At 49.5% G+C, this 11,648-nt stretch overlaps 1 protein-coding gene across 1 annotated transcript in view; it reads left to right on the top strand.

Moving 5' to 3' along the window:
• Positions 1 to 3,259: 3,259 nt before the first annotated feature.
• The window catches only part of LOC124045442 (plasma membrane calcium-transporting ATPase 3-like), a 461,204-nt gene continuing 452,815 nt past the window's right edge, over positions 3,260 to 11,648 (top strand). The window contains exons 1-3 of the mRNA XM_046364731.1: positions 3,260 to 3,392; positions 3,509 to 3,550; positions 3,634 to 3,792. Coding sequence (XP_046220687.1) covers positions 3,263 to 3,392; positions 3,509 to 3,550; positions 3,634 to 3,792 — 331 coding nt within the window. The 5' untranslated portion in view covers positions 3,260 to 3,262. The remainder of the gene's footprint in view (positions 3,393 to 3,508; positions 3,551 to 3,633; positions 3,793 to 11,648) is intronic.

The raw sequence follows: 11,648 nt of genomic DNA, 5'->3' as shown, positions 1-11,648 counted from the left end.
GTTCATCTTATTATCTAGTGACTGTACATTAGCCAGTAGAATGGAGGGATGATCAGAGGTCCATCTTATTATCTAGTGACTGTACATTAGCCAGTAGAATGGAGGGATGATCAGAGGTCCATCTTATTATCTAGTGACTGTACATTAGCCAGTAGAATGGAGGGATGATCAGAGGTCCTCCATCTTATTATCTAGTGACTGTACATTAGCCAGTAGAATGGAGGGATGATCAGAGGTCCTCCATCTTATTATCTAGTGACTGTACATTAGCCAGTAGAATGGAGGGATGATCAGAGGTCCATCTTATTATCTAGTGACTGTACATTAGCCAGTAGAATGGAGGGATGATCAGAGGTCCTCTATCTTATTATCTAGTGACTGTACATTAGCCAGTAGAATGGAGGGATGATCAGAGGTCCATCTTATTATCTAGTGACTGTACATTAGCCAGTAGAATGGAGGGATGATCAGAGGTCCATCTTATTATCTAGTGACTGTACATTAGCCAGTAGAATGGAGGGATGATCAGAGGTCCTCTATCTTATTATCTAGTGACTGTACATTAGCCAGTAGAATGGAGGGACGATCAGAGGTCCTCTATCTTATTATCTAGTGACTGTACATTAGCCAGTAGAATGGAGGGATGATCAGAGGTCCATCTTATTATCTAGTGACTGTACATTAGCCAGTAGAATGGAGGGATGATCAGAGGTCCATCTTATTATCTAGTGACTGTACATTAGCCAGTAGAATGGAGGGATGATCAGAGGTTCATCTTATTATCTAGTGACTGTACATTGGCCAGTAGAATGGAGGGACGATCAGAGATCCATCTTATTATCTAGTGACTGTACATTAGTCAGTAGAATGGAGGGATGATCAGAGGTCCATCTTATTATCTAGTGACTGTACATTAGCCAGTAGAATGGAGGGATGATCAGAGGTTCATCTTATTATCTAGTGACTGTATATTAGCCAGTAGAATGGAGGGACGATCAGAGGTCCTCCATCTTATTATCTAGTGACTGTACATTAGCCAGTAGAATGGAGGGATGATCAGAGGTTCATCTTATTATCTAGTGACTGTACATTAGCCAGTAGAATGGAGGGACGATCAGAGGTCCATCTTATTATCTAGTGACTGTACATTAGCCAGTAGAATGGAGGGATGATCAGAGGTCCTCCATCTTATTATCTAGTGACTGTACATTAGCCAGTAGAATGGAGGGACGATCAGAGGTTCATCTTATTATCTAGTGACTGTACATTAGCCAGTAGAATGGAGGGACGATCAGAGGTCCATCTTATTATCTAGTGACTGTACATTAGCCAGTAGAATGGAGGGACGATCAGAGGTCCTCCATCTTATTATCTAGTGACTGTACATTAGCCAGTAGAATGGAGGGATGATCAGAGGTCCATCTTATTATCTAGTGACTGTACATTAGCCAGTAGAATGGAGGGATGATCAGAGGTCCATCTTATTATCTAGTGACTGTACATTAGCCAGTAGAATGGAGGGATGATCAGAGGTCCATCTTATTATCTAGTGACTGTACATTAGCCAGTAGAATGGAGGGATGATCAGAGGTCCTCTATCTTATTATCTAGTGACTGTACATTAGCCAGTAGAATGGAGGGATGATCATAGGTCCTCTATCTTATTATCTAGTGACTGTACATTAGCCAGTAGAATGGAGGGATGATCAGAGGTCCATCTTATTATCTAGTGACTGTACATTAGCCAGTAGAATGGAGCGACGGTCAGAGGTCCATCTTATTATCTAGTGACTGTACATTAGCCAGTAGAATGGAGGGATGTTCAGAGGTTCATCTTATTATCTAGTGACTGTACATTAGCCAGTAGAATGGAGGGATGATCAGAGGTCCATCTTATTATCTAGTGACTGTACATTAGCCAGTAGAATGGAGGGATGATCAGAGGTCCATCTTATTATCTAGTGACTGTACATTAGCCAGTAGAATGGAGGGATGATCAGAGGTCCATCTTATTATCTAGTGACTGTACATTAGCCAGTAGAATGGAGGGATGATCAGAGGTCCATCTTATTATCTAGTGACTGTACATTAGCCAGTAGAATGGAGGGATGATCAGAGGTCCATCTTATTATCTAGTGACTGTACATTAGCCAGTAGAATGGAGTGATGATCAGAGGTCCATCTTATTATCTAGTGACTGTACATTAGCCAGTAGAATGGAGGGACGATCAGAGGTCCATCTTATTATCTAGTGACTGTACATTAGCCAGTAGAATGGAGGGACGATCAGAGGTCCATCTTATTATCTAGTGACTGTACATTAGCCAGTAGAATGGAGGGATGATCAGAGGTCCATCTTATTATCTAGTGACTGTACATTGGCCAGTAGAATGGAGGGACGATCAGAGGTCCATCTTATTATCTAGTGACTGTACATTAGCCAGTAGAATGGAGGGATGATCAGAGGTCCTCCATCTTATTATCTAGTGACTGTACATTAGCCAGTAGAATGGAGGGACGGTCAGAGTTCCATCTTATTATCTAGTGACTGTACATTAGCCAGTAGAATGGAGGGACGATCAGAGGTCCATCTTATTATCTAGTGACTGTACATTAGCCAGTAGAATGGAGGGATGATCAGAGGACCATCTTATTATCTAGTGACTGTACATTAGCCAGTAGAATGGAGGGACGATCAGAGGTCCATCTTATTATCTAGTGACTGTACATTAGCCAGTAGAATGGAGGGACGATCAGAGGTCCTCTGACGTATTATCTAGTGACTGTACATTAGCCAGTAGAATGGAGGGACGATCAGAGGTTCATCTTATTATCTAGTGACTGTACATTAGCCAGTAGAATGGAGGGATGATCAGAGGTCCATCTTATTATCTAGTGACTGTACATTAACCAGTAGAATGGAGGGATGATCAGAGGTCCATCTTATTATCTAGTGACTGTACATTAACCAGTAGAATGGAGGGATGATCAGAGGTCCATCTTATTATCTAGTGACTGTACATTAGCCAGTAGAATGGAGGGATGATCAGAGGTCATCCATCTTATTATCTAGTGACTGTACATTAGCCAGTATAATGGAAGGATGATCAGAGGTCCATCTTATTATCTAGTATCAATCATCCAGTACGACGCCATCTTAATGTTTGGGGTGGTGGTTATATGAACATGTGTTTGTGCTTTGTGCACGTTTGTATATAATTTGTCATGTCCGTGTGTGTTTCTCTCTATAGGTACCCATGTGATGGAGGGTTCGGGTAGGATGCTGGTAACAGCTGTGGGGGTCAACTCTCAGACTGGCATCATCTTTACACTGTTGGGGGCCGGAGAGGGGGAGGAGGAAGAGGAGGAGGAGGATGACAAGAAGAAGAAGGGTAAGATGGAGTTAACAACTACATAGTATTTACATTCATTTGTAGCAAACATTGATTAATTGATTGATTTAATGATTCATTGATTGATTGATTAATGAAATGATTATCTATCTCAGGGAAGCAGCCCGAAGTGATGATGGAGAACAACCAGAATAAAGGTAACCTATCACAGACCGGGTCAGAGGTTGGAGGTCAGGGATCAGGTTGGGCTTACTTCGAAACTCCTGTGTGTGTCCTCCAGCCAAGAAGCAGGACGAGGCTGTAGCCATGGAGATGCAGCCTCTGAAGAGTGCAGAGGGAGGAGAGGTGGAGGAGAAGAAGAGAGGCAACACCACAAAGAAAGAGAAGAGTGTTCTACAGGGTAAACTCACCAAACTGGCTGTGCAGATTGGGAAAGCAGGTAGGATGTTCTCTAACTCTGTGTTTTATTCTGTTAGGCCATACACATTTAATTTACTGGTAGGACGTTCTCTAACTCTGTGTTTTATTCTGTTAGGCCATACACATTTAATTTACTGGTAGGACGTTCTCTAACTCTGTGTTTTATTCTGTTAGGCCATACACATTTAATTTACTGGTAGGATGTTCTCTAACTCTGTGTTTTATTCTGTTAGGCCATACACATTTAATTTACTGGTAGGACGTTCTCTAACTCTGTGTTTTATTCTGTTAGGCCATACACATTTAATTTACTGGTAGGACGTTCTCTAACTCTGTGTTTTATTCTGTTAGGGCATACACATTTAATTTACTGGTAGGACGTTCTCTAACTCTGTGTTTTATTCTGTTAGGCCATACACATTTAATTTACTGGTAGGACGTTCTCTAACTCTGTGTAGTATTCTGTTAGGCCATACACATTTAATTTACTGGTAGGACGTTCTCTAACTCTGTGTATTATTCTGTTAGGCCATACACATTTAATTTACTGGTAGGACGTTCTCTAACTCTGTGTTTTATTCTGTTAGGCCATACACATTTAATTTACTGGTAGGACGTTCTCTAACTGTGTTTTTATTCTCTAACTCTGTGTTTTATTCTGTTAGGCCATACACATTTAATTTACTGGTAGGACGTTCTCTAACTGTGTTTTATTCTGTTAGGCCATACACATTTAATTTACTGGTAGGACGTTCTCTAACTCTGTGTAGTATTCTGTTAGGCCATACACATTTCAGTTGTAACAGATGAGCTTCACTTTTTGTTCTGCCGTGCTGTGCTCATATAGTGTCCACTCTCCCTTGATGATTTCCCATGCTGATGCGTGAGAATCAAAGACCAAACCTCCTCAGATCACCCGCTTTGGGGCTCTGATTGGATAGTGACACAAACACACACACTTGGGACCTGTGTGCACAGATATTTAATTTCTCTCGCGTGCCAGCATGGCTTTGGTCAGCCAAAACTCATTCTATTTATGATCCGGGTTAAACAAATTCATATTATTTACGTTATTTGCAAACAGTCGGTTAAATACATTTTCTGACCTATTTGAAGCAGTTAACACCCGAAACATCATGTCATCAAACGACTGGCCAGAGATCAGGACATTCACCAGCAAAGACGCAGTGCAAGATGGTAGCGTTTTGGACAACCAAATTTATGTCAAAATAACATTGAAGAATTTCAGATGTATGGGGATTTGTGATTCATAACTTACATTTTACCGGAAGCCCACTGCTTGTAGTAGACAGACAGTCAACACCAAGGCGGAATGTGTTTGAAGTTCTCATGCACACAGAGAACAGAGAACAGTCCCCATATCCTGCAAAATGCATTGCCATTGCATTGCACACACTTTGCACAGATCAGGAACTCCACAATGACGTGGTCGACTGTCTCCGAGGTGGGGGCTTTTCCTGGCAGCCGGATGAAGCAATTGATGGAGATTGTGGTGAGTAACTGACTGTATAGACCTACTGGCCCCACATTTAGTAAAGCTTTCTCTGTGACAATACTTGGTATAAGCGCTATAGACATGGAATGGATTGATGCTTCAAATTGTGCTGTTAAATAATGTATATTCTGTAAATCAGTGGTTCCCAACCACGGGAACTAGGACCCTGGAGGTACCTGGCCTATCCACAGGGGGTACCTGGCCTATCCACAGGGGGTACTGGGTCTATCCACAGGGGGTACTGGGTCTATCCACAGGGGTACTGGGTCTATCCACAGGGGGTACTGGGTCTATCCACAGGGGTACTGGGTCTATCCACAGGGGTACTGGGTCTATCCACAGGGAGTACTGGGTCTATCCACAGGGGTACTGGGTCTATCCACAGGGAATACTGGGTCTATCCACAGGGGTACTGGGTCTATCCACAGGGTGTACTGGGTCTATCCACAGGGGTACTGGGTCTATCCACAGGGGTACTGGGTCTATCCACAGGGGTACTGGGTCTATCCACAGGGTGTACTGGGTCTATCCACAGGGAGTACTGGGTCTATCCACAGGGAGTACTGGGTCTATCCACAGGGGGTACTGGGTCTATCCACAGGGGTACTGGGTCTATCCACAGGGAGTACTGGGTCTATCCACAGGGGTACTGGGTCTATCCACAGGGGGTACTGGGTCTATCCACAGGGGTACTGGGTCTATCCACAGGGGTACTGGGTCTATCCACAGGGGTACTGGGTCTATCCACAGGGGGTACTGGGTCTATCCACAGGGGTACTGGGTCTATCCACAGGGGTACTGGGTCTATCCACAGGGGGTACTGGGTCTATCCACAGGGAATACTGGGTCTATCCACAGGGGTACTGGGTCTATCCACAGGGGGTACTGGGTCTATCCACAGGGGGTACTGGGTCTATCCACAGGGGTACTGGGTCTATCCACAGGGGTACTGGGTCTATCCACAGGGGTACTGGGTCTATCCACAGGGGTACTGGGTCTATCCACAGGGGTACTGGGTCTATCCACAGGGGGTACTGGGTCTATCCACAGGAGTACTGGGTCTATCCACAGGGAGTACTGGGTCTATCCACAGGGAGTACTGGGTCTATCCACAGGGAGTACTGGGTCTATCCACAGGGGTACTGGGTCTATCCACAGGGGGTACTGGGTCTATCCACAGGGGTACTGGGTCTATCCACAGGGGTACTGGGTCTATCCACAGGTAGTACTGGGTCTATCCACAGGGGGTACTGGGTCTATCCACAGGGGGTACTGGGTCTATCCACAGGGAGTACTGGGTCTATCCACAGGGAGTACTGGGTCTATCCACAGGGAGTACGGGGTCTATCCACAGGGGGTACTGGGTCTATCCACAGGGGGTACTGGGTCTATCCAGAGGGAGTACTGGGTCTATCCACAGGGGGTACTGGGTCTATCCACAGGGGGTACTGGGTCTATCCACAGGGGTACTGGGTCTATCCACAGGGGGTACTGGGTCTATCCACAGGGGGTTTCTGGGTCTATCTACAGGTAGTACTGGGTCTATCCACAGGGGGTACTGGGTCTATCCACAGGGGTACTGGGTCTATCCACAGGGAGTACTGGGTCTATCCACAGGGAGTACTGGGTCTATCCACAGGGAGTACTGGGTCTATCCACAGGGAGTACTGGGTCTATCCACAGGGGGTACTGGGTCTATCCACAGGGGTACTGGGTCTATCCACAGGGGGTACTGGGTCTATCCACAGGGGGTACTGGGTCTATCCACAGGGGTACTGGGTCTATCCACAGGGAGTACTGGGTCTATCCACAGGGGTACTGGGTCTATCCACAGGGGGTACTGGGTCTATCCACAGGGGGTACTGGCTCTATCCACAGGGGGTACTGGGTCTATCCACAGGGGTACTGGGTCTATCCACGGGGTTTCTGGGTCTATCTACAGGGAGTACTGGGTCTATCTACAGGGAGTACTGGGTCTATCCACAGGTGGTACTGGGTCTATCCACAGGGGTACTGGGTCTATCCACAGGGGGTACTGGGTCTATCCACAGGGGTACTGGGTCTATCCACAGGGGTACTGGGTCTATCCACAGGGGTACTATCCAAGGGTGTACTGGGTCTATCCACAGGGAGTACTGGGTCTATCCACAGGGAGTACTGGGTCTATCCACAGGGGATACTGGGTCTATCCACAGGGGGTACTGGGTCTATCCACAGGGAGTACTGGGTCTATCCACAGGGGGTACTGGGTCTATCCACAGGGGTACTGGATCTATCCACAGGGGGTACTGGGTCTATCCACAGGGGGTACTGGGTCTATCCACGGGAGTCCTGGGTCTATCCACGGGGGTACTGGGTCTATCCACGGGGGTACTGGGTCTATCCACGGGGGTACTGGGTCTATCCACGGGGAGTCCTGGGTCTATCCACAGGGGGTACTGGGTCTATCCATGGGGGTACTGGGTCTATCCACGGGGGGTACTGGGTCTATCCACAGGGGTACTGGGTCTATCCACAGGGGGTACTGGGTCTATCCACAGGGGGTACTGGGTCTATCCACAGGGGGTACTGGGTCTATCCACAGGGGGTACTGGGTCTATCCACAGGGAGTCCTGGGTCTATCCACGGGGGTACTGGGTCTATCCACGGGGGTACTGGGTCTATCCACGGGGAGTCCTGGGTCTATCCACAGGGGGTACTGGGTCTATCCACAGGGGGTACTGGGTCTATCCACAGGGAGTCCTGAGTCTATCCACGGGGGTACTGGGTCTATCCACGGGGGTACTGGGTCTATCCACGGGGAGTCCTGGGTCTATCCACGGGGGTACTGGGTCTATCCATGGGGGTACTGGGTCTATCCACGGGGGGTACTGGGTCTATCCACAGGGGTACTGGGTCTATCCACAGGGGTACTGGGTCTATCCACAGGGGTACTGGGTCTATCCACAGGGGGTACTGGGTCTATCCACAGGGGGTACTGGGTCTATCCACAGGGGGTACTGGCTCTATCCACAGGGGTACTGGGTCTATCCACGGGGTTTCTGGGTCTATCTACAGGGAGTACTGGGTCTATCCAAAGGGGGTACTGGGTCTATCCACAGGGGTACTGGGTCTATTCACAGGGGGTACTGGGTCTATCCACAGGGGGTACTGGGTCTATCCACAGGGAATACTGGGTCTATCCACAGGGGGTACTAAAGGGTGTACTGGGTCTATCCACAGGGAGTACTGGGTCTATCCACAGGGAGTACTGGGTCTATCCACAGGGGGTACTGGGTCTATCCACAGGGGGTACTGGGTCTATCCACAGGGAGTACTGGGTCTATCCACAGGGGGTACTGGGTCTATCCACAGGGGTACTGGATCTATCCACAGGGGTACTGGGTCTATCCACAGGGGTACTGGGTCTATCCACAGGGAGTCCTGGGTCTATCCACGGGGGTACTGGGTCTATCCACGGGGGGTACTGGGTCTATCCACGGGGGTACTGGGTCTATCCACGGGGAGTCCTGGGTCTATCCACGGGGGTACTGGGTCTATCCACGGGGGTACTGGGTCTATCCACGGGGGTACTGGGTCTATCCACAGGGGGTACTGGGTCTATCCACGGGGGGTACTGGGTCTATCCACAGGGAGTACTGGGTCTATCCACAGGGGGTACTGGGTCTATCCACAGGGGTACTGGATCTATCCACAGGGGGTACTGGGTCTATCCACAGGGGGTACTGGGTCTATCCACAGGGAGTCCTGGGTCTATCCACGGGGGGTACTGGGTCTATCCACGGGGGTACTGGGTCTATCCACGGGGGTACTGGGTCTATCCACGGGAGTCCTGGGTCTATCCACGGGGGTACTGGGTCTATCCACGGGGGTACTGGGTCTATCCACGGGGGGTACTGGGTCTATCCACAGGGGGTACTGGGTCTATCCACAGGGGGTACTGGGTCTTATCGCCCTCCAGGTTCCCTCGGAGAGTTCATCAATGAGCTTGATGCCTTGATAAGCTCCTTTCCTGAGGACGGCTCACCTCTCACAGTTCTGGGCGACTTTAACCTCCCCACGTCTACCTTTGACTCTTTCCTCTCTGCCTCCTTCTTTCCACTCCTCTCCTCTTTTGACCTCACCCTCTCACCTTCCCCCCCTACTCACAAGGCAGGCAATACGCTCGACCTCATCTTTACTAGATGCTGTTCTTCCACTAACCTCATTGCAACTCCCCTCCAAGTCTCTGACCACTGCCTTGTATCCTTTTCCCTCTCGCTCTCATCCAACACCTCCCACACTGCCCCTACTCGGATGGTATCGCGCCGTCCCAACCTTCGCTCTCTCTCCCCCGCTACTCTCTCCTCTTCCATCCTATCATCTCTTCCCTCCGCTCAAACCTTCTCCCACCTATCTCCTGATTCTGCCTCCTCAACCCTCCTCTCCTCCCTCTCTGCATCCCTTGACTCTCTATGTCCCCTATCCTCCAGGCCGGCTCGGTCCTCCCCTCCCGCTCCGTGGCTCGATGACTCATTGCGAGCTCACAGAACAGGGCTCCGGGCAGCCGAGCGGAAATGGAGGAAAACTTCGCCTCCCTGCGGACCTGGCATCCTTTCACTCCCTCCTCTCTACATTTTCCTCCTCTGTCTCTGCTGCTAAAGCCACTTTCTACCACGCTAAATTCCAAGCATCTGCCTCTAACCCTAGGAAGCTCTTTGCCACCTTCTCCTCCCTCCTGAATCCTCCGCCCCCTCCCCCCTCCTCCCTCTCTGCAGATGACTTCGTCAACCATTTTGAAAAGAAGGTCGACGACATCCGATCCTCGTTTGCTAAGTCAAACGACACCGCTGGTTCTGCTCACACTGCCCTACCCTGTGCTCTGACCTCTTTCTCCCCTCTCTCTCCAGATGAAATCTCGCGTCTTGTGACGGCCGGCCGCCCAACAACCTGCCCGCTTGACCCTATCCCCTCCTCTCTTCTCCAGACCATTTCCGGAGACCTTCTCCCTTACCTCACCTCGCTCATCAACTCATCCCTGACCGCTGGCTACGTCCCTTCCGTCTTCAAGAGAGCGAGAGTTGCACCCCTTCTGAAAAAACCTACACTCGATCCCTCCGATGTCAACAATTACAGACCAGTATCCCTTCTTTCTTTTCTCTCCAAAACTCTTGAACGTGCCGTCCTTGGCCAGCTCTCCCGCTATCTCTCTCTGAATGACCTTCTTGATCCAAATCAGTCAGGTTTCAAGACTAGTCATTCAACTGAGACTGCTCTCCTCTGTATCACGGAGGCGCTCCGCACTGCTAAAGCTAACTCTCTCTCCTCTGCTCTCATCCTTCTAGATCTATCGGCTGCCTTCGATACTGTGAACCATCAGATCCTCCTCTCCACCCTCTCCGAGTTGGGCATCTCCGGCGCGGCCCACGCTTGGATTGCGTCCTACCTGACAGGTCGCTCCTACCAGGTGGCGTGGCGAGAATCTGTCTCCTCACCACGCGCTCTCACCACTGGTGTCCCCAGGGCTCTGTTCTTGGCCCTCTCCTATTCTCGCTATACACCAAGTCACTTGGCTCTGTCATAACCTCACATGGTCTCTCTTATCATTGCTATGCAGACGACACACAATTAATCTTCTCCTTTCCCCCTTCTGATGACCAGGTGGCGAATCGCATCTCTGCATGTCTGGCAGACATATCAGTGTGGATGACGGATCACCACCTCAAGCTGAACCTCGGCAAGACGGAGCTGCTCTTCCTCCCGGGGAAGGACTGCCCGTTCCATGATCTCGCCATCACGGTTGACAACTCCATTGTGTCCTCCTCCCAGAGCGCCAAGAACCTTGGCGTGATCCTGGACAACACCCTGTCGTTCTCAACCAACATCAAGGCGGTGGCCCGTTCCTGTAGGTTCATGCTCTACAACATCCGCAGAGTACGACCCTGCCTCACACAGGAAGCGGCGCAGGTCCTAATCCAGGCACTTGTCATCTCCCGTCTGGATTACTGCAACTCGCTGTTGGCTGGGCTCCCTGCCTGTGCCATTAAACCCCTTCAACTCATCCAGAACGCCGCAGCCCGTCTGGTGTTCAACCTTCCCAAGTTCTCTCACGTCACCCCGCTCCTCCGTTCTCTCCACTGGCTTCCAGTTGAAGCTTGCATCCGCTACAAGACCATGGTGCTTGCCTACGGAGCTGTGAGGGGAACGGCACCTCAGTACCTCCAGGCTCTGATCAGGCCCTACACCCAAACAAGGGCACTGCGTTCATCCACCTCTGGCCTGCTCGCCTCCCTACCACTGAAGAAGTACAGCTCCACCAATTTGTAAGTCGCTCTGGATAAGAGCGTCTGCTAAATGACTTAAATGTAATGTAATGTAAA

This window comes from Oncorhynchus gorbuscha, linkage group LG10, assembly GCF_021184085.1.
Source record: "Oncorhynchus gorbuscha isolate QuinsamMale2020 ecotype Even-year linkage group LG10, OgorEven_v1.0, whole genome shotgun sequence".
Classification (NCBI taxonomy): Eukaryota; Metazoa; Chordata; class Actinopteri; order Salmoniformes; family Salmonidae; genus Oncorhynchus; species Oncorhynchus gorbuscha.
This window is presented reverse-complemented; position numbering and strand designations above follow the sequence as displayed.